The sequence below is a fragment of the Xenopus tropicalis genome, chromosome 7, assembly GCF_000004195.4.
Source record: "Xenopus tropicalis strain Nigerian chromosome 7, UCB_Xtro_10.0, whole genome shotgun sequence".
Taxonomy (NCBI): Eukaryota; Metazoa; Chordata; class Amphibia; order Anura; family Pipidae; genus Xenopus; species Xenopus tropicalis.
In genome coordinates, this window is record NC_030683.2 from 9,201,601 (window position 1) to 9,225,505 (window position 23,905).

The 23,905-nt window shown below is 46.2% G+C and overlaps 1 protein-coding gene across 1 annotated transcript; it reads right to left on the minus strand.

Annotated features, from left to right (window-relative positions):
* Nucleotides 1-1,226: 1,226 nt before the first annotated feature.
* lpcat3 (lysophosphatidylcholine acyltransferase 3) lies at nucleotides 1,227-22,266 on the minus strand. Its single transcript, XM_002941208.5, has 13 exons — nucleotides 22,102-22,266; nucleotides 20,549-20,656; nucleotides 18,866-18,972; nucleotides 14,369-14,462; nucleotides 13,816-13,853; nucleotides 9,162-9,340; nucleotides 8,972-9,080; nucleotides 8,217-8,303; nucleotides 7,213-7,379; nucleotides 6,375-6,522; nucleotides 6,071-6,229; nucleotides 2,685-2,800; nucleotides 1,227-2,228 (listed from the first exon to the last, which is right to left on the minus strand). Exons 1-12 carry the CDS (start codon nucleotides 22,193-22,195, stop codon nucleotides 2,687-2,689), a joined length of 1,404 nt encoding a protein of 467 aa, XP_002941254.1. The 5' UTR covers nucleotides 22,196-22,266; the 3' UTR covers nucleotides 1,227-2,228; nucleotides 2,685-2,686.
* Nucleotides 22,267-23,905: the final 1,639 nt, after the last annotated feature.

Here is a 23,905-nt window from a genome sequence, read left to right on the forward strand (position 1 = left end):
GGGGGGGATTTGGGGTGAGTGCTTATTTGTGCCCTGGGTACCCCTGGAACTATAGCAGGGTGACTGTTACCCCAATGTTTCTATATATCTGTAACCTTGTTATGGGCTAAGGGGGCCCAGCCTGAAGGCCAGTTAGGGGGGGATTTGGGTGAGTGCTTATTTGTGCCCTGGGTACCCCTGGAACTATAGCAGGGTGACTGTTACCCCAATGTTTCTATATATCTGTAACCTTCTTATGGGCTAAAGGGGCCCAGCCTGAAGGCCAGTTGGGGGGGGGGGATTTGGGGTGAGTGCTTATTTGTGCCCTGGGTACCCCTGGAACTATAGCGGGGTGACTGTTACCCCAATGTTTCTATATATCTGTAACCTTGTTATGGGCTAAGGGGGCCCAGCCTGAAGGCCAGTTAGGGGGGGGATTTGGGGTGAGTGCTTATTTGTGCCCTGGGTACCCCTGGAACTATAGCAGGGTGACTGTTACCCCAATGTTTCTATATATCTGTAACCTTGTTATGGGCTAAGGGGGCCCAGCCTGAAGGCCAGTTAGGGGGGGATTTGGGGTGAGTGCTTATTTGTGCCCTGGGTACCCCTGGAACTATAGCAGGGTGACTGTTACCCCAATGTTTCTATATATCTGTAACCTTGTTATGGGCTAAGGGGGCCCAGCCTGAAGGCCAGTTAGGGGGGGATTTGGGGTGAGTGCTTATTTGTGCCCTGGGTACCCCTGGAACTATAGCAGGGTGACTGTTACCCCAATGTTTCTATATATCTGTAACCTTGTTATGGGCTAAGGGGGCCCAGCCTGAAGGCCAGTTAGGGGGGGATTTGGGGTGAGTGCTTATTTGTGCCCTGGGTACCCCTGGAACTATAGCGGGGTGACTGTTACCCCAATGTTTCTATATATCTGTAACCTTGTTATGGGCTAAGGGGGCCCAGCCTGAAGGCCAGTTAGGGGGGGATTTGGGGTGAGTGCTTATTTGTGCCCTGGGTACCCCTGGAACTATAGCGGGGTGACTGTTACCCCAATGTTTCTATATATCTGTAACCTTGTTATGGGCTAAGGGGGCCCAGCCTGAAGGCCAGTTAGGGGGGGATTTGGGGTGAGTGCTTATTTGTGCCCTGGGTACCCCTGGAACTATAGCAGGGTGACTGTTACCCCAATGTTTCTATATATCTGTGCTTACAATTTAATTGCAAATACTGGTGGTAAAACATCAGGCCTTTCCAAATTTCAGTATTTTTTTTTTAATTAACTTAATTAAACGTTAATTAAAAAACAATAACATCTGCAGTGTTATTACACAAATGTGTATATATACAGTACATACAATGAACTGCATTTGTGCATTGATACACACACCATGCACTCTGGTTTGATTCATTGCTGTCAGGGTCAGGATCCCATTGAACAGGTGGCACAGGAGGGTTTCTTGGCTGAGTGCTTTATTGCAACTCTGGTACATGTGGATCGGTGGCTTTACCACCTATAAAAGGCAGGACATGGCAGTGGAACAGCTCTGTTATCACACAACCACATTAGCCAATCAGAGAGCACTATGCAGCAACATTACCCAGGGGTGCTCTGATTGGAAGATGGTGATACGAGTACACAGAAGCCGCACCCATTGGTATATTGATTTCCCACATTTATCATGGTGTCCCTGACTCGAGTAAATGCTCTCAGTGGAACTGCCATACTGATTTCCTGGTTATACCGGGGACGCCTCCCAGTGATGTGCCAAGGCTTCGGATCAGTAATACGGAAACCAGATCATAGAAACTCTCCTCCGTTAGCTGCCCTTGGAAATGAGGCCGAGAGCCCCCCGCAGACTCGGCAGTACCACAAACTGCAAGGAGAATCAGCTGACGCAATGAATGCGAGTTCCAGCGCGGGGGGGGGGCGCTTACACTCAGCTGTCGGCAATGGGGGTGGTCTTCAAAAATCTAAAAAGTTCAAGTAGAGTGTCCAGGAAAATTCTGCAGAAGGTAGAAAAGTCTATAAAATAGGGGGCGATTCTGTTTTCCCCGTAGGGTTACCAGTGCTGATAACAACTTTTTAATTAAAAAAATAACTAATTATAGCAACTTTTTTTTTTCAGCATCCCTGGCAGTGTTTCAAGCCCTTCCCCCAAGTCTCTCTTCCTTAAGCCCCATCCAGCATGGAGTGAGCCGCCCTTAATAAAGAGCAGAGGGGACCAGCGTCTCCACGTGGGCAAGGAGTGGCGTACAATCTGGGGAGAGAGAAAAGGCATCTCAGCAGGGTAGGAGGAAACAAAACCCCCTCAGGCAGGGAGCAAGGAAAGAGATAGTGGGCAATAACATGGGAAAACAGACAGAGGAGAATGTAATCACAGTGGCAAGTACTTCCCAGGTCTAGTAACCCATAGCAACCAATAAGCATACTCTGGGCTACTAAAGTGTATGAATAATTGGTTGCTGCTGATCACTAGGTCTGGGCAAATACGTCTTCTCTGAGCTCTAAGTTCAGGGGACAAAAGAGAGAGTTTGTACCAATGCCATCAGCTCAGGCGACACACACACATTCCCAGGGGGTAAATGGAAGCTGAAAAGGATCTAAAGTTGTGGGCCAGCAGGAGGGTGATCCCTTAGCCAGATCCCACGGAGTGGCACGGAGAAGAAGGCAAATGTAGGGGGAAAGTTAATTAAACAGAGGGCAAGACACTCACCATCATTGAGATTTCTGCTTGTCCTTCCTTGGCACCAGGACTCTGCGCAGATAAGGCAGTGCAAAGAGCAGCAATAAAAAGAATAAATGGCCTACGAAATAGACCGATGAGTACACCTGGACAGAAAGACAAGGAAAAGATGAGAAGTGGGTTTCCGGACTTATACAAACATTTGGAATGGCTCTAAGCAGCCACTAAGGCTATGCCCCTAATGCAGGTATGTAATGGAAGCACCCAGGGTACCTAATGCAGGTATGTAATGGCAGGTATGTAATGTACCTAATGCTAATCCAGGGTACCCTACATAGGGCACCGGAATACCGGTGTATTCATTTTTCAGATAAAATAATAAAGCTATCAAAGCTATGTTGTCTGCGCCTTGCCTGGGAAACTAAGCCTGCCTGATTTACCTTACGACTCTGTTGCCGATCCTTCGCTTGCCTGACTCTGATTTTCAATACTGCAGTAATTATTCTCCACCTAATCATGCATGGAAAAAAAAAATAGCGTGACACCACTGTGGGTCCTACCGCCCAGCTCTACCAGTACAGGCAGCCAATGTTCCTAATACAGCCACATAAGACAACCACCAAACACAGGCACCCAAGGTACCTAATGAGGCCACACAATACAGGCACCCAGGGTACCTACTGAAGCCACACAATACAGGCACCCCCTAATATGTGAAGCCACGCAATACCAGGCACCCCCATAATGGCACAATGGTACCTACTGAAGCCACACAATACAGGCACCCAGGTACCTACTGAAGCCACACAATACAGGCACCCAAGGTACCTACTGAAGCCACACAATACAGGCACCCAATGTACCTACTGAAGCCACACAATACAGGCACCCAAGGTACCTAATGAAGCCACGCAATACAGGCACCTAATATAGGCACCCAAGGTACCTACTGAAGCCACGCAATACAGGCACCTAATACAGGCACCCAAGGTACCTAATGAAGCCACGCAATAAAGGCACCTAATACAGGCACCCAAGGTACCTAATGAAGCCACGCAATAAAGGCACCTAATACAGGCACCCAAGAAGGCATATTTGCACATTGGCACTGAGTTCTGAGAATAGGACACTATTGGGTGTGGGAAGAGGGGTAAGTGCACTATGTTCCCAGCATGGTTCCAAAATAAAATGTTTTGCCTCCAAAGTTCAAGAGGCCCTTATGTGCCTGCTGCAACCTTTATCCCTATTGCACACAGTAGGCACATACGCCCGTATAGTTCAGAAAGCCTGCCCAACGTTCAGATCTGGAACTGACAGAGCCCTGCCAAGTATTTCCCGTACTGCCGGGAGTCATACCATTGTATGAAATGTATCAGCAGCGGAGACAGGAAATACATGATGTGAATTATCTGCCCTTGAACATTGGAATGCGGTCATTAGTGAGCTGGTTAGTAACGGCCCAGGGGACTCACTTTCCCTTCACCCCTTCCTGGCTGCCACCTAACGTCTGTGAATGATTGATCCCCTAATGCACCCTAATGTCGGTCACCCACCCTGCACTTATGGCTTAGTCCTTAAATGAGAACTAAAGGCGACACACTACCGACCATCCCCATTTACACCCCCCCTACCTCAGGGCCCATATATCTGTGCAGAGAAGTAGGCAGCGGCCATGTTTGGTTGCTCTACTGAGCAGAAGTAGGCAGCGGCCATGTTTGGCTGCTCTACTGAGCAGAAGCAGGAGTAGGCAGCGGCCATGTTTGGCTGCTCTGCTGAGCAGAAGCAGGAGTAGGCAGCGGCCATGTTTGGCTGCTCTGCTGAGCAGGAGCAGGAGTAGGCAGCGGCCATGTTTGGCTGCTCTGCTGAGCAGGAGCAGGAGTAGGCAGCGGCCATGTTTGGTTGCTCTGCTGAGCAGGAGCAGGAGTAGGCGTAGGCAGCGGCCATGTTTGGCTGCTCTGCTGAGCAGGAGCAGGAGTAGGCGTAGGCAGCGGCCATGTTTGGCTGCTCTGCTGAGCAGGAGCAGGAGTAGGCGTAGGCAGCGGCCATGTTTGGCTGCTCTGCTGAGCACGAGTAGGCAGCGGCCATGTTTGGCTGCTCTGCTGAGCAGGAGCAGGAGAAGGCAGCGGCCATGTTTGGTTGCTCTGCTGAGCAGGAGCAAGAGCATAAGGAAACAGGCGACCATACTGGCTGCTCAGCCCACTGGGCCCTGGATATGGGTCATGCAGTTAGGGAAGGAAGTGTTCTTGTTTGCGCAGCTTTTAAACTAGTCTTCATTTTTTTGAATGATTTGCTTTCTTCCTCTGACTCTCTCCAGCTTTCAAATGTTTTTCAAACATCCAGAAAAAACCCAAATGCTCTTTTTATTTATTTTTGCTTTTGATTAATCATTTTTATATTAAAGCCCTCTCCTATTTGTATCCCAAATCAGTGCATGGTTGCTATGGTAATTTGGACCCTAGCAACCAAATAGTTGCTGAAACTCCAAACTGGAGATCTGCTGCATAAAAAGCTGAATAACTCAAAAACCACCAATAAAAAATAAAAGACCAACTGCAAATTGTCTCAGAATAGCACTCTCTGCATTATGTTAGAAGTTAAGCTAAATTCTTCTGTAATAACCACCTTTTTAATTCTGCTCTTTCCTCTCCCATTCAGCACTATCTTAAATCTCCTCGGTTTAACCCTCTCTGTGCCCCATGCCAGAAAAACTGTAAAACCTCAAGGACCAACTGCTGTTTCTTCTTCTCTGCGTTGCACAAAACCCACTTCCCCTTCACAGAACACTGACGTGTCTCCTTTAAAGAGACAGCGCGCATGAAATCTAGCATTGAGACCTGATAAAACTGATACCAAGTCTTTTTAAAGTGAACTTTATTATGTTTCTGTGAATGTTCCGTTGAATATTAATGATCTATTTAACCCTTTAACGGCGCAGCCTTTTTCCACTGTGCAAAATGCTGACAGAAAAGGGGTTTCTGGGAAAGCCAGAGGAATTTAGAGCGTCGCCAGTGATTAGTGCAAAGGATACACTTTACCCTTGGACCTGACAGATTTGCTGACCGTCTCAATTAAGGAAGAATCTATTGCAACATCACAAGTATTTACCTACGCTAATCTCTAACCATGGCCCCATCCCCCATAAGCTGCCCTTGTTCTCTATGGTGCAACCACTTATTTATTGCAGCCTATTAGAAGCACAGGCTTATTAGCCCAGAGACAAATCAGGAGCGTCTCTTATGACCTTTGGCTAAGAATGCTGGGAGTTGTAGTTAATGGCCATTTAATAAGTGTTTAAAGCCTAGAAGCAGGTATGTGCCCACATCATGTATTTCCCTTCACCCCACACAACATGGATATCTTTAATGAAGCTATAAATGCAAATGGTTTTAGACTGCTCGCGGTTATTACAAACTTACCTTGAGCCACTTGTCCCAGGTAAAAAGGCAGAACGGCACTAGTGGGTATCCCATGAAGAGCCAATGGATACACTGCTGGACCACATAAATGATGGGGCGCAGTATAGGTATGGAGCTGATCTGCGAGAGCAGGGGGCTATCCCTTATCAGATCCATTGCCTAAGAGAGACCAAGCAAGAGAGTGAGCAGTATGAACTCCCTTGCAATTTGCCCTTCTCAGGGCAAAACACTTTATTAAACCAGAAGGCTGTTGGGCATGGCAATTATCCATCCACCCCTGCACCCCAACACTTAGTGACCTCACCTGTCTCTCCACTATGACGATTAGGAACTCGAGGGAGAAGCAGACGAAGTACCCAGAGTGCAGCCCGTGCCAGATGGCCAGGAAGAACAGAGCCGTAGCTTGGGAAATTGCTTTATTGCCCAGGAAACGGAGGCGCTTAAAGACGTATCTGGGGAGAAGGAGGAATGGAAAATCAGCCAAAAGCTGCAGGTGTATGTGCGGCAGCCAAGCATCCCCCCCATTCTGCCGCACCCTCTGGTACCTTAGCAATTCCTATTTACCAACCCTGCGGTATTTATCCCCCCGCGGTATAATATAAACTAGGGCTAGACACTAAATAAGCATTGCATTAACAAAGGGCGCAATGTCACGAGGAGTCTTTTTTCCAGTCTTAACTGTATTACCCTTGTAATCCTCATCCAATTATAAAGATGAGAAAATCCCTCAAAGAAGCACAGTTAATACTATACACAAATAGGGCCCATTACCTGACTGGTAGAACCTAATGGTGACCATACACGCCAAATGAGCAGATCTTCTCCCGGTATCCCCACCTAGGGGTGGGTGATATCGGGCTAATTCGGTCATTTTAGAATGACAGGTATAGGCCTCAGTCGGTTCTGGGGGCCACATCAACGATCCAATGTGGTCCCTGATCCAACTGATTTTTAAACCTGCCCTATCGATATCTGGCCGATTTCAGGCCAGATATCGGTCAGGCAGGCCCGTCGTTAGTGCCCATACACAGGCCGATAAGCTGCTGAATCGGTCTAAGGGACTGATATCGGCAGCTAGAATCGGCTCGGGTATGGCAGTCTTTACACCGCAGAAGCACGTGCTGCCAGAGCCCACCACTTACCTTGCCACCCAAGCGTTGGTGTTGATGTTGAAGCTGGCAATGGTTCCTGTGAATAGGGGTGTTGTTTCATATTGCCACACCTTCATGTTGGCACAGGCGTCCCAGCGCACTCTGCCCGTATCATCTTTACCATTGTACCCCAGGCCAGACAGAATACACACCCCTTCCTATGACAGGAGAACAATAGAAGGTGTTACTACAGGGAGTGCTTATATAAACCACTGCTGCTGTCCACCAAGGCTGGAAATATGTGCCACACAATTTACACACACACACACACACACACACACACACACACACACACAGGCTTATGGGCCAGATTCAATTTGATGAGAAAAGCTTATCTCCTGATTTCCAGACAGGAGAAAAGCTTTCACGTGATAAACCAAAAAATACTGTTTTCTGTTGGATTTGAACCTGGCGCTATGTTTCCTGGGGCAATTTCACCTGGGGCTCTCTTCGTTGCGGTTGTCCCTTTCATCTATCACCTGTTTCCAAATTTGGCTCCCCCATCCCCACTCCCCTCTTCTATAGTCAAATTATTTTTGCTGCATTCCTTCCGGGTCTGTGCTGAACCTGTGTGTGTGTGTGGATAGGGCGGCGAGCCCTGTGTGTGCTTAGGAGAAATGAGGGGGAGGTAAATTGTGTAACCATACAAATATGGAGGAAGGGATGGTCATGAATCAGAGGTTTTGGATGAAGTTGATAACCCCACCCCTGTACTAATAGTATTAACTGTGGCACAATATGGCAACCCCACCCCTGTACGTATAGTATTAGGTGTGGAACAATTTCGGCAAACCCACCCCCGTACGTATAGTATTAACTGTGGCACCATATGGCAACCCCACCCCTGTACTAATAGTATTAACTGTGGCACAATATGGCAACCCCACCCCTGTACCTTTAGTATTAACTGTGGCACCATATGGCAACCCCACCCCTGTACCTTTAGTATTAACTGTGGCACAATATGGCAACCCCACCCCTGCCTAGATACTTACCGTTACTAGCCAACACGTGACATACTTATACAGCATCACCTTGCCCCAGATGGGCACGTAAGCACAGCGATACCAGAAAGGTTTGTTCTGTAAAAAACACAAAGACAAAATATAAATACAGGCAGAGTTTAGATTCTCCACTTCGTCTTCTGTTAATCCACTTCTTCCGTAGACTATATACACTCTTGCCAAGATACCCCACTTATTACGTGACATAGGTCGGCCCACCATCCACTCCAAGACAATTTGCAATTGGTCTTCATTTTTTATTATTTGTAGCTTTTTAATTATTTAGTTTTCAGTTCAGCAGCTTCAACAGCTATATGGTTGCTAGGGTCCAAATGACCTTAGCAACCAGGGAGTAATTTGAATGAGACACTGACACATGGATAGGAAAGGACATGAATAGAAAAATAAGCAATAAAAAGTAACAATAAAACTGTAGCCTCACATAGCAATAGTTTTGTGGCTGCCGGGGTCAGTGACCCCCCCCATTTAAAGTTGCAAAGAGTCAGCAGAAGAAAGCACATAATTAAAAAAACGATTAAAAATAAATAATGAAGAGCAATTACAAAGTTTCTTGGAACTGGCCATGCTATAACATACCTCAACTCACTGGGCTGGGTAGTTTATATTCTGTAATGGAATTATACCCCTGACCCACTGTAAACACCCCACACACAAACACCAATGCACTGACCACTCATTAAGCGCTACGCCCCCTGCTGGGCCTAACCCCGCCCTTTCCCTCTCACCGCGTACTCGTCGGTTAGGAAGTAGCTATCCGGCAGCATGGGGCCAAAGACTGTGTAGATGACAAGGCAAAAGAGTCCGAGGCTGAGGCGTTTCATGGCAGGCTCGATACTAATTAAAGACAGGAAGAAAAACATTAATTGCCCAGCACAGGGCACAATGAGGGGGGTCTGTAAAGGTTCTTACTCTTACCTGTTGGGTCTCTGCCCGGGGACATCAGTCAGCTCTCCTCTCACCAGCTTAAGGTAGCTGCACATAGAAAACTGAGGCCCCACTAAGAACCCGCCGTAATAATAGGAAAAGCCGCAGACTTCCATGAGCGAGGGGACCCCAGGCACCGCATAGCGCATCTGTTCCTCTGTCATTGACTCCTGGCAGAGAGGAAACAAGAGTCCCGTGTCAGGCACAGTATCCATTACACGGTGAACATAAAAGCGAGTCTGATCTTCAGCAGAATGGCGAGTATGGTTACAGCTTGGACTACTGCACCTGTCTTTAGAGAACTAGCAAACTACTATTGAGTTGGGGGTAGTCCCTATGGTTACAGGCCTGAGGGGCCTACAGGAAATATGATATGATGCCTGATATGGCACATTTGCCCTTCTCCATTGATGATCTAATAGAACTGTTGCAAATAGAAAAGGCTGCTAGTTTGGGGCAAGTGATAATAATGGGGGATTTTAATTACCCTGATATTGACTGGGGCAATAGTACTGCCAGGACAGTAAATGGGAACAAGTTTATAAACTTGCTGCATGACAACTTTATGTCACAGGTTGTTGAGGAGCCAACCAGGAACCATGCTATACTAGATCTAGTGATCTCTAATGACCCAGAACGTATAGCAAATGTGCAAGTGGTTGAACCCCTGGGTAATAGTGACCATAATGTTATTTCATTTAATGTTTGGTGCAGGAAACAAATTTACACGGGGGCAACAAAGACAATGAATTTTAGGAAGGCAAACTTTAGCTCCTTAAGGGCAGCGCTTCAGGGCATAGATTGGGGCATTATGTTTTCTGATAAAAACACAGAGCAGAAATGGTTGTCATTTAAAATGATATTAAATCATTACTGTTCTCAATTCATTCCATTAATAAGAAAAAGTAGAAGTGTTAAGAATCACCCTATGTGGCTTAACTCTGAGGTAAAGAAGTTAATAGGGAGAAAAAGGAAAGCTTTTAAGAAATATAAGTCAGAGGGGACAGTAGCTGCGTTTAATGATTATAAACACTATAACAAGTGTTGTAAAACAGCAATCCGGAAGGCAAAGATAGAAAATGAGGAGCGCATCGCGGCCGAGGCCAAGACTAACCCCAAAAAGTTTTTTAAGTATATTAATAGTAAAAAGATGCAGGTTGAGGGTGTGGCCCCATTGAGTTATAGTAACAATATGGTTACAGCGGATACAGAAAAGGCAGATGTGCTTAACCAGTTCTTTTCTTCTGTTTATACAGTAGAGGAGCCAGTGGGCCAAGTCCCACCCAATAGCTGCACTGTTGCCTCAGCTCCTACACAGTGGTTGGCACAGGATATGGTGCTTAAAGGGTTACACACGATAAATGTAAACAAGGCACCTGGGCCAGATGGAATACACCCTCGGGTACTGAGAGAGCTAGGGGCAGAATTGCAGTGGCCCTTGTTCCTGATATTCTCAGACTCGCTTTCATCAGGTATGGTACCTAGGGATTGGAAGAAGGCGAATGTCATTCCCATATTTAAAAAGGGAGTAAGATCTCAGCCTGGCAATTATAGGCCTGTAAGTTTGACATCCGTGGTGGGCAAGTTATTTGAAGTGGAAGGAAGGACATCGAGCACACTTCGGACACAAGGAATCCGTTAAAATTCTGTACTTTATTTCATCATGTTTAAAAACAAAAGTGTGCCTGACGCGTTTCGTGCGTTAGAGCCTATGAATAAGTGCTCCTAACGCACGAAACGCGTCAGGCACACTTTTGTTTTTAAACATGATGAAATAAAGTACAGAATTTTAACGGATTCCTTGTGTCCGAAGTGTGCTCGATGTCCTTCCTTCCACTTTGAAGTTATTCCTCCTCAGCTGCGGGTTTGGGGCTGTGAGCACCCGGACCATGGCCGGACTTTGGTGAGCATGCTGTTTCTCAGGCTTTAAATTACATGAGAGATAGATTCTAAAACTTGAGCGGCAGGCCCGGGGTTTAAACACCCGGACCTCATCGAACCACGTGGTACTTATAGTTTGTTAGTTTACTATATTGTTTTCATTTTTTCATTTATTTGTTCATTATTTATTTACATTGTTTCTGAGAAATTTTGTTTCGCTTTAGGGTTTCCCTTAGAGCGATTCTTTTTCTTTTTGTTTGGGCAAGTTATTTGAAGGCTTGTTAAGGGATCACATTCAAAATTATGTAGTGGAGAATGCCATTATGAGCAGTAATCAGCATGGCTTTATGAAGGACAGGTCATGTCAGACCAATTTAATTGCTTTTTATGATGAGGTAAGTAAGAAGCTGGACAGTGGGGGGCAGTAGATATCATCTATTTGGATTTTGCCAAAGCATTTGATACCGTTCCCCACAAACGACTGCTTTCTAAGCTAAGGTCTATTGGTCTTAGTGAAGCCGTTTGCACATGGATAGAAAACTGGCTACAGGATCGGGTACAGAGGGTGGTTGTTAATGGCACATTCTCTACTTGGAGTAAGGTTCTCAGTGGGGTCCCTCAGGGTTCTGTACTGGGGCCACTTTTGTTTAATTTGTTCATAAATGACTTAGGGGAGGGTATTATGAGTAATGTATCAGTGTTTGCAGATGACACAAAACTGTGCAGGCCAGTCAGTTCTATCCAGGATGTGACATCCCTGCAGCAGGATCTTGACCAACTGGCAATCTGGGCAGCTAAGTGGCAGATGAGATTTAATGTGGATAAATGTAAGGTCATGCACCTGGGATGTAAAAATATGCAAGCCCCGTATACCCTTAATGGGACTGCACTAGGCAAATCCATAATGGAGAAGGACCTTGGAGTCCTTGTAGATAATAAACTTGGCTGTAGCAAGCAATGCCAGGCAGCAGCTGCAAGGGCAAACCAGGTTTTGAGCTGTATTAAAAGGGGTATAGATTCACGGGAGGAGGGGGTTATTCTTCCCCTTTACAGAGCGCTGGTAAGGCCCCATCTAGAATATGCTGTTCAGTTTTGGTCTCCAGTGCTCAAACGAGACATTATTGAGTTAGAGAGGGTCCAGAGAAGGGCAACTAAGCTGGTAAAGGGTATGGAAAGTCTCAGTTATGAAGAAAGACTGGCCAAGTTGGGTCTGTTTACACTGGGGAAGAGGCGCTTAAGAGGTGACATGATAACTATGTATAAATATATAAAGGGATCATATAATAACCTTTCTAATGTTTTATTTACCAGTAGGTCCTTCCAACGGACACGAGGGCACCCACTTCGTTTAGAAGAAGGGAGGTTCCATTTAAACATTCGGAAAGGATTTTTTTACAGTGAGAGCTGTGAAGTTCTGGAATTCCCTCCCCGAATCAGTCGTGCTGGCTGATACATTATATAACTTTATATAGGGGCTGGATGGATTCTTAGCAAGTGAGGGAATACAGGGTTATGGGAGATAGCTCTTAGTACTAGTTGATCCAGGGACTGGTCCGATTGCCATCTTGGAGTCAGGAAGGAATTTTTTCCCCTCTGTGGCAAATTAGAGAGGCTTCAGATGGGGTTTTTTGCCTTCCTCTGGATCAACTAGTAGTTAGGCAGGTTATATATAGGCATTATGGTTGAACTTGATGGACGTATGTCTTTTTTCAACCCAACTTACTATGTTACTATGTTATGTTTAAACAGTTGGTCTCTAAAAGGTAGTGAGGGGGTTAAGCCGTGCTGAGAACAGGCATCAAATGATCAAATTATCTGTCTGGATAGATTCACTGTGATCTGATGGGACCACAGGACCGTCTGTGCCTAAAGATCACTGATGGGCTCTTTCTGACTGCGGTTGGGGACTGCCATATACTATATTATGTTACAGGACAGGCAATAAAATGGCGGTTGAGTCGCCTGCGATAGATCTCTGCTTTTGCGGGCATCAAACCACTCCGAAAAGGCTTTCCACTGGCAACAATAGGAGTCGCCGGTGGAAAGCCGGTGCAACCACTCCGTGGGTCCTTGCCCTAAGAGACATTATATGGGCCTGTACCAGGGTTTCTAACTACGCGAAGATGGCAACATGCAGCAGTCTTTTAGTTCTCTAGCTGCTGTAAGTTTCAGTCTAAAGGTGGCCATACACCGTAAGATCCGCTGGCTTGGCGAGGTCACCAAGCGAACAAATCTTTTCCCGATATCCCCACCTACGGGTGGATGATATCAGGATAATTCAGTCGTTGGCCCTGGGCCAAATGATCGAATTAGAAAGGCAGGTATAGGCACCGTCTGTTCAGGGACCAATTCGACAGAATTAGTTGTTAGTCCCCATACACGGGCAGATAAGCTGCCGAATCAGTCTAAAGGACCAATATCGGCGGCTAGAATCAGCCTGTGTATGGCCACCTTAAGTGCTCTAGAATCACAGGGGTGTCACCTTGTCGGCCATGTTTTTAGCCTCTGCCAGTAACAGGAGGTTACTCGGTGCAAGAGGAGTTAAAGGAACAAGCGGTGAGCTGGCATCTGTACAAGGATTAGAGCAACGCGAGCTGTAACCGGAGCTGCTCTTTATCAGTGTGTATACAAGCTGCACGGGTTACAGCGCTGGCTCAGGGACAACAAGATACAAGCTCAGGGCCAAACGTCAGCGCTTACAAGTGTAATCAGGGCAGCCCTCCGCATATCGACACAATGAATGGCCATTCCTGGATCCACTTACCTTATCTTTGCTACTATCGTAATAGTCAAAGGTGAGCCCTAGAGGAATGGAAGAGCAGAGAGTCAGAAATGGGTAATTAACGCAACTTACTTCATTCTAACGCCCAACTGCAGCCTCCCTCCCCACCAAAAAAACCAGACCATTTTAGCCACGGGGTCAGATGGGGTGCTTTACATTGCAGTCATAGTAGGAGCAGTGACAGGCAGAGAGGGGCAATTTGACCTGCTCTGTTCCCACTGGGAGGATAGTGGGGGTGCCCACGGGCCGTATATGGCCCTTCAAAGGGTTTTATGGCCCCCCAGTCTGCTCAGAGGCTCTATGGACAGTGGGGGTCATTTATCAACAGTGGGCAAATTTGTCCATGGGCAGTAATTATGGCAACCAATAAAATTGTTGCATTCATTATTCTACACACAGCTGTCTGAAAAAAGCCAATCACTGATTGGCTGCTATGGGTTACTGCCATAAAAGACGGATAGATAGTCTTTAATGTATGTATAAAATGATGTTAAATGCAGAAATGATATCAAATAATGCAACAGTATATACCTACCTATGAGTTTGAGGGTCAGTACGCAGTGAGGCATCGTCCACTTGATGTCATAATTATCCGTTGCTGTGTAGTAATAGCCACAAAGCAGGTAGCCCTGAAAATGCACAGAGAGACATGAGCCATCAGACAGAAATTGTCTGGGGTTAAAGGGGTTAATTGTCTCAAAGGGGTTGTTCACTATTAAATTTTAGTATGATATAGACACTGATATTCAGAGACAATTTAGCTTTGTTTTTATCAGCTCTTCAGTTTGGAATTTCAGCAGTTATCTGGTTGCTATGGTCTTGTTTACCTTAGCAACCAGGCAGTAGTTTAAGAGAGACACTGGAAGATGACTAGGAGAGGAAGCCTGAATAGGCAGAAAAGTAATAAAAAGTAATAAAGAGCAACAATAATAATAAAACTAAGATCACAGAGCAATAGTTTTTGGCAGTGGAGGTCAGTGACCCCCATTTGAAAACTGGAAAGATGTAGAAGTTGAAGGCAATTTTTTTTTTCTATTAAAAAAAAAAAATCATGAAGACCAATTGCAAAGTTGCTAGGTAAAATATATTCTATAACATAACGTAAAAGGTGACCCACCCCATTAGGGCTCAGAGTTGCATAGTGAGAAGCACAAGATGCCTCACCTAGACTGAACAGGGTACGCAAAGATAACAGTCCAGAGACAAAGACAAATCACATCACCGAGTCCCGTTAAACAAGTGGGACAGTTTCTCAGCCTGGGAATTCCTGACTAGTGAGTCTGACATCTGATGATATGCATGCAGTATATAACAAATCCTTCAGGGGGGCATTTCAATGACACAAAGGGGGTTTGAGGTTCAGTTGCAGAGGCCCAAGCCCAGCAAGCAGCCTTTTGCTTCATGTTCCACACTATTCTATCACTTTTAGCCTTTATGAGCCTTTCATTAAAAGCTGAGCCACCCCTTTAGGAATTCTTGGCTTACAGAGACCCCAAGGCTCCACTTTCCCCCCTCCCCAGCCATTATTCTTCTCTGCCGGATTCTAAAAAGCTTAAGGCTCCCAGTCGGCACAATACAAAGCGAGCGACAAAGTTTGCAATCAGTGGTGCGAAGTGAAAGAGATAAGTATTGGGGATTACGTTTGTAATTGATGCTTGTCAGAAGAGGCGGCCATGCTGGAATCAGGCCAGCGCTCTCATTAATTAGGCTTTTTATTAAATGAGCATTAGTAAGCAGAGGGAGTTCCACAACTCGCCCTACTGTACGATTTTAAAGGGGCAGATGGTTAGGGTGCTCTTCTGTTTTCTTTTGCAGCCTGGCATTCAGAACAAACGCCTGATTGGTAAGGGGCAGTGACCCTAGCAACCATTTAGCAGTTGCCATTCCTATCTTGAGAGGCCCAAGGGCAAATATGTTATATTACAACTATGTACAGCATACTAACAGTACAGTTATAAGGTGCACATCCCTTTAACCCTTTCACTGCCAGCTGTTTTGGACCAAAGTGGAACTTCTACTGCCAGACAGTTTTTGAACTGAATTTTGCACTGTTTCACTTTAGGGGCCTTTCCTCGGGGGGACTCTTAGTTTACCCAGGAAAACAATATATTGTTTTTTTCAGGACAAACTAAGCTTTCAAAATATGGTAGGATTTTGGTGTAATTCCAATTCTGTAACAAGATATAGGCCTCTAAATGTCTAAAAAAAAATCATATATTTTTCATAATATAAACACACATACCAGAGAAAAAAATTATTTTATGCACAAAAATACAACTGATTTGGAAAGTCCCATGTCTTCTGAACACGCCAATACCAAATATATATAGTTTTATGGAGATTTCTCACTTGTATAGGTCAAAAACTCCCAGCAGTACACTACCAAATTTCCAAAGCGCTGCTCCAGAAAGCTGCATACTTTAGATTTCAAGGCCAAAACTTCCACTAACAGAAGGTTTATCCCAGAAAATTATATTTCTGGAAAGAACAGATTCTGGGGAATCCAGAATAGGCACAACTGTCTGTCTACTCCAAACTATCAAGTCACAATGTTTTCCTAAAATTCTAGGTTTTTATCAAAATTTGTGAAGTTTTTAAAAAATCGCTTCAAAGCTTCCAGTCTATAGTATCTTATCTCCTACAGGTCATAAAGTAACCAAATAAAACACCCTAAATATTAACGCCAGGGGTCCCCTGAACAGTTTGATGCCCAATATGTATAGGTTTACTTAAGTATGTGGCATATAGGGGCCCCAATGGGAACATACCCCCATATGTACTGTCATTTCTGTCATTTCAGCTCCTGCAAAATCAACACATTTACATCATTATATGTGGGGTAAAGCCAGTAAAAAGTACGCTCACCCCAGAAAGCCATATATTTTTGGAAAGTACACATTCCCCTGAATCTAAAATGGGTACCCGTGTCTTTCTACTCCAAAGTACCAAGCCGCAGAGCTTTCCTAAAGCTGGCAATTTTGATGAAATTTCTAAAAATCCCTTCAAAGCTTCCAGCACCTTCTCTCCCACATAGTATTAGGTACCAAGATAAAACACCCTAAATATGAACTCCAGGGGTCCACTGAACAGTTTGATGCCCAATATGTATAGGTTTACCTAAGTATGTGGCATGTAGGGGCCCCAATGGGAACATATCCCCATATGATCTATCATTTCTGTCATTTCAGCTCCTGCAAAATCAACACATTTACATCATTATATGTGGGATAACGTTAGTAAAAAGTACGCTCACCCCCGAAAGACATATTTTTGGAAAGTACACATTCCCCTGAATCTAAAATGGGTACCTGTGTCTTTCTACTCCAAAGTACCAAGCCGCACAGCATTTCTAAAATAAGCAATTTTGATGACATTTCCAAAAATCCGCTCAAAGCTTCCACTTTGCAGCATCTTATCTCCCACATAGTATTAGGTACCAAGATAAAACACCCTAAATATGAGCGCCAGGGGGCCACTGAACAGTCTGATGCCCAATATGTATAGGTTTACCCAAATATGTGGCATGTAGGGGCCCCAATGGGAACATACCCCCATATGATGTGTCATTTCAAAAAATCAACACATTTACATCCTTTATGTGGGATAATGCTACAAAAAAGTACGCTCACCCCATATATTTTTGGAAAGTACACTTTCCCCCGAATCTAAAATGGGTACCCATGTCTTTCTACTCCAAAATACCAAGCTGCAAAGCTTTCCTAAGTTTGCCGATTTTTATGATATTTCAGAAAATCGCCTAAAAATGTTAAAGTTTGCCGCAATTATCTCACACAATTTCTTGCGTACAAAGGCAAGTCACCCCAAATAGGAACACCTAAGGGCTACTGAACAGTTTGATGCCCAATATTCATAGATATACCCAAGTCTGCGGAATGTACTGACCCCAAAATGAAAATAGCGCATATGGATTTTCGTAACACCCCCTAACTATACAGAGACCCCCAGAAATTGTGCAAATCAGCGAAACAACAAAATAAGACACACGACAGTGTAATTAGTGGTCAGAATATCTGATCCAATAGTCACGCAGTCAAAATAAACAGTTTTCAAGGAAAATAAACTAAAAACAAGCAGTAAAATGGAGAAAAAAAATACAAAAAAAAGTTTGTGTATACACGTGTGTACATGTAATAGTGTGACAGTATGTAAGTGTGTATATGAGTGTATATAAGTGTGTAAAATGAAAAAAAACAAAACAAAAAAAAGTGCTACATTATGTGCTGTATGTAGGTATAAATGTGTGTAAATGAGTGTAAGTGTGTAAATACAAAAAATAAAAACACACTTACCTTCCAGAAGATCCGGATTTTGGAGGGGGGGGGGGACAGGAAGCGGGGGCATAATCTTTATCTGCCAAAAGACGTACGGCGTTGGCAGATAAAGACTTTCCCTGCAACGACGTAAGCCGTACGTCGTTGGCAGGGAAAGGGTTAAGGTAAGCAGACAGCAGACTAAAGGTGGCCATACACGCACCGATATTATTGTACGAAACCTCGTTTCGTACGATAATCGGTGCGTGTATGGCATGTCGGCGAGTCGACTGATATCGCAGGAAGCTGCCGATATCGGACGACTCGCCGATCGGACAAGTTTGAAAATTTTGATCGGGCGCCATAGAAGGCGCCTGACCAAAATTCTCCCTTCAGAGCTGAATCGGCAGAAGGAGGTAGAAATCCTATTGTTTCTACCTCCTTACCTGCCGATTCAGCCCTGAATGGTGTGTGGCGGATCTTACGATGTTTCGTGCGACCGATGGTCGTACGAAACATCGTCGGATCGCCACGTGTATGGCCACCTTAAAGCTACAGCAATTTGGCCACTGATGCACAGGACCCAATCAAGTTGACTGTTGGCCAAAGGGGGCAACAGATGTTATTGGCCTGTGTATTGCCAAGGTCCAGACGAGAGCCTATTGTCATCTCTGCCCCACCCTGGGCAATTCTAACTGCCTCTGGCAACTCTTGGTGCCCTTCCTGAGATCCCTGGATAACCACAGCCCTCTCTCACTCACCATTTGGAGGCAGAAGCTTGTGAAAACAGCAGTCATCGTCCTTCCCATGAGCCTCAGAATGAGGAAATTTAGTACGACACATAGCAGCGAATGGTACAGCTGAGATCCTACATGGGCAAAAGCACAGAAATGCCATTAAATAAAGAACACAGAATGATGTATTATATATGCCTAGACCAGGGTTCGGGTTACTTTAGCCCTGGGCTGAAAATAGCAGACATATTAGACTGCACATCATAATACAATGGGAAAATTCTGCCCCTGATTGGATGCCTGTGAGCAGTTTCAGTGACTTTGCATTACAGATTCTTATGATTAAAGGGCTGCTATGTCATCAGTTTTTACATTCTACTTGGATTTGTCTAATGGAAGTAAAAATAAGATTTATTTCGCTTTTCCCTTCACTTTATAGTGTGGCTTAGTGCGCAGTCTTACATAAAGCTTCCACTGTCATTCTGCTGGCTGGGCACAAGATTTCTTAACTTTTCATAACCCTCCTATTGTGTTACTTTCCCAAAGCAAGAAGTTAGAAGGGCTATAGCCTAGCAGTTCTGGCACATGGGCCACTGAAAGCTTGCAGCCTGTACAGAGAGATACCATAAACTTATGGCAGCATAGGGATTCCTCTGTACTAAGCACAATTCAGCAGGAACAGCCCCCTAAGTTTGCTCATAGCCTGTACAGAGAGATACCATAAAACTATGGCAGCATAGGGATTCCTCTGTACTAAGCACAATTCAGCAGGAACAGCCCCCTAAATTTGCTCATAGCCTGTACAGAGAGATACCATAAAATGATTCCAGTATATTTAGCAAACAATGAAGCAAGCAGCCATTCAATTGTATGATTGAGTTGTTTTCCCGGCAAAAACACAAATATTTATGTGGCGCAACAGAATTCCTCCACAAGTAACCACGTGCTTTGCTTCCTCTGCTGCAAGGAATAACAGGACAAGAAAACCGGTTTTCACAGAAACGACCTTCCCCCCCTAAACACCCCCAGGGCCTGATCTCATTCTCCCGGGCAGCTCCAGCAGGAAGAACAAGACACCAGCAGGCAGACCTAGGTGACCTTGCCTTTTGGTATGGAGGGAGTAGATCAAGAACTGAATTATATCATATATTTAGGCCCCATGAACAGGTTATAGCCTACGTTATACATGTCAGGGAGCTCTGAGCATCACTCATGTATTATAAGGGATAATGTACCCCCTACTGTAAATGATAAGGATATTAGCAGTCACTGAGGGGTTCTGTGCCCCCCATATAAAGGCACAAGGCTGCAGGCTGAGTTATACAGGGAACTCTGAGTATCACTCATGTATTATAAGGGATAATGTACCCCCTACTGTAAATGATAAGGATATTAGCAGTCACTGAGGGGTTCTGTGCCCCCCATATAAAGGCACAAGGCTGCAGGCTGAGTTATACAGGGAACTCTGAGTATCACTCATGTATTATAAGGGATAATGTACCCCCTACTGTAAATGATAAGGATATTAGCAGTCACTGAGGGGATTTGTGCCCATATAAAGGCACAAGGGAACTCTGAGTATCACTCATGTATAAGGGATAATGTACAAGCCAGGCAGGATAATGCAGATAAGAGAGAGCTAGATACAGTGTAACCCATATAAAACAATTATGGTGACATGTTACCCCGCCCCCCCCCCCCCCAACCTACCGAAGTTGAAATAAGCAATGCCAAGTCCAGTGAGTGTGTTAAACAGGTGGATGTGGGACGGCTCCTTCTTAAATTGAAAATATCGCTGGAATAATGCCAAGGGATACCCTAGGAGAAATTGTCAGATCATCAGAAACAGGAGAATAAGAAATCACAAGCTTAGTGCCCCCCCGAACCTGCATTCCCCCCCCTAACGGCCTCTCTCTAGCTTTCCCCTGGGAGCTCTCAGTACCCAACGCTGTCTCTCATTTTCCCCTCTCCTTCCCTCAGCCGTGTCTCTGCCTAACAGACTGCTGCCTCTCTTTGCTTTATCCCCCAAAACATGGATTATTGCTATTACTGCCCCCCCTCCGTATGGCACTGCCCGTCTCCCCATTATACCCCCTGCCCGTCTCCCCATTATACCCCCTGCCCGTCTCTCCCCATTATACCCCCTGCCCGTCTCTCCCCATTATACCCCCTGCCCGTCTCTCCCCATTATACCCCCTGCCCGTCTCTCCCCATTATACCCCCTGCCCGTCTCTCCCCATTATACCCCCTGCCCGTCTCTCCCCATTATACCCCCCATGTCTCTCCCCATTATACCCCCCATGTCTCTCCCCATTATACCCCCTGCCTGTCTCTCCCCATTATACCCCCTGCCCGTCTCTCCCCATTATACCCCCTGCCCGTCTCTCCCCATTATACCCCCTGCCCGTCTCTCCCCATTATACCCCCTGCCCGTCTCTCCCCATTATACCCCCTGCCCGTCTCTCCCCATTATACCCCTGCCCGTCTCTCCCCATTATACCCCCTGCCCGTCTCTCCCCATTATACCCCCTGCCCGTCTCTCCCCATTATACCCCCTGCCCGTCTCTCCCCATTATACCCCCTGCCTGTCTCTCCCCATTATACCCCCTGCCTGTCTCTCCCCATTATACCCCCTGCCTGTCTCTCCCCATTATACCCCCTGCCCGCCTGTCTCTCCCCATTATACCCCCTGCCTGTCTCTCCCCATTATACCCCCTGCCTGTCTCTCCCCATTATACCCCTGCCCGCCTGTCTCTCCCCATTATACCCCCTGCCTGTCTCTCCCCATTATACCCCCTGCCTGTCTCTCCCCATTATACCCCCTGCCCGCCTGTCTCTCCCCATTATACCCCCTGCCTGTCTCTCCCCATTATACCCCCCATGTCTCTCCCCATTATACCCCCTGCCTGTCTCTCCCCATTATACCCCCTGCCTGTCTCTCCCCATTATACCCCCCATGTCTCTCCCCATTATACCCCCTGCCTGTCTCTCCCCATTATACCCCCTGCCCGTCTCTCCCCATTATACCCCCCATGTCTCTCCCCATTATACCCCCTGCCTGTCTTTCCCCATTATACCCCTCATGTCTCTCCCCATTATACCCCCTGCCTGTCTCTCCCCATTATACCCCCATGTCTCTCCCCATTATACCCCCCTATGTCTCTCCCCCAATATAACTTGTGCGCCCCCACCTGTCTCCCAAACTTCCCTCCCAGACTCCTCCCCACGCTGCTCCCTATGCCCCACACTCCGTCCCCCCGTACCGAGGAATATGGACAGAATTAGTCTCAGAGCCGGTTCCGAGGCCCCAAGAGCCTCCGCCACTTGGTACAACACGGAACCCCCGGTCGCCGCCATCTTCCCTCTCCCCGCCAGGCCTGCCTCGAAACCGGAGCCCCCACACACGGACCACGCCCAGCCAGGATGGCTTCCGTGTAACCACGCCCAGCTCCCAGCTGGTTGGCTTGGCGAACATGAGGAGCACGGATGGGCGGGGCCCTGTCTTAAACAGCCTGATCCTGAGAGCCGCTCTGATTGGCTACTGTGCGCTGGGGTTACAAGCGGTCAGTGTGTGAGTGCCAGCCCGGCTCTGTGCAGAATGTGGGTGAGAGGGCAGCACGTTGCCTGGGAATAAGGCTGGCAGTGCCAAGGGCGGTACAGCGGGGTTCTCTATGCGTGGGAAAGTGTAGGCACCAGGGGCAGCCGGCAGCTACTGTTCAGCCCCTAAGCCCTGAATGCTCTAGCTACCAGGGGGTATTCTGGGATTTGTAGTCCGTGCGGAGCCACAGAGAAATCCAAGGACCGGAAATCAAGCGTCTGATCTAGTTTAGGGTGATAAATGTCGGGGTATAGTGTATTGAGAGCCCCCTTTCTCCCACCCCATGGAATTTGCCTGTTGTACCTGTGCCAGAGATGTTTCAGCTGTGGCCTGTAAGGGGCTCTGCATGGGCCTCTGTGGCTAACCAGGCTCCCACTGGCAATCTGTGAGTTCTGGCAAATGCCAGAGGGGCTGCTGTAAGGTGCCATAGATCCCTGCAGAAAATAGGTTAAGAGACCATTGAATTGACCCCAGACATGCCAATATGATCACAGCAGAAAATAGATCCAGAGTATTGAATGGACCCCAGACATGCCAATATGATAACTGGATAAAGGATTAAAGATGTTCGTACATGACTAGGGCCACAGGATTCTGTACTCGGGCTACTCACTGGCTTGGGGGGCTTTAGTGCAGATCATGCTGCCGCCACCTTGCTGCTTTCTCTCGGGTAACCCCTGTACCAATTGTACTGCCAATGCCTGTGCCCAGGGCAGCCCAGGGGAAACTGGAACAAAGCAGCAAAAGTTCTAGAAATAAATGATATCCTTGTTGAAACCCTCTGACCTACAGCAAGAATCTTGTGTAACACGTGCCCTACTTATACATTGTAAGCTCTTTCTTATAGACTGTAAGCTCTTTTGGGCAGGGCCCTCTTCACTTCTTGCATCGGTTATTGGTTGCTTTGTACGTAATTCTGTATGTCATATATAATCCCTCTTATTGTATATGTTGAGGATTTATAAATACAGGTTAATAATAATACTGAGCTATACAGGGGGCCACAATAGCATTCCCACAAGTCACAAGGTAGCCTCAAGCTTTACATAGCTAGTCATTGGTTTAGCTGTAACCTGCGCCATCTGCTGGGCAAAGTGTAGCACTGCACCCTTTATAGGAGCAAAAAACGTTAACATTTTAGTAGCAATAAAGCAAACACATAATGGGAATATACATGGATAGCAGCCACCTCTATTGTGATATCAAAAGGCAAGTCCACTGCAATAGCCCCACTGGTAACCCCCCGGGGTAAGTGAAACCAGCGTACTATCAGAGGGATGCTAAGGGGGTAATATAATAAAGTTGGTACCAGCTTTGGTAAATCTTACCGACCAATCAGATGTTGCTTTTACGTAGGTGATCGGTAAATGTTGCCTGATTGGTTGCAATGGGGTTACTAGATGGGAGTTAACTTTGTGACATTTATTAGCCCCTGTGTTTTCTGTCCCTGAGCTTTTTCCCTTGACAAG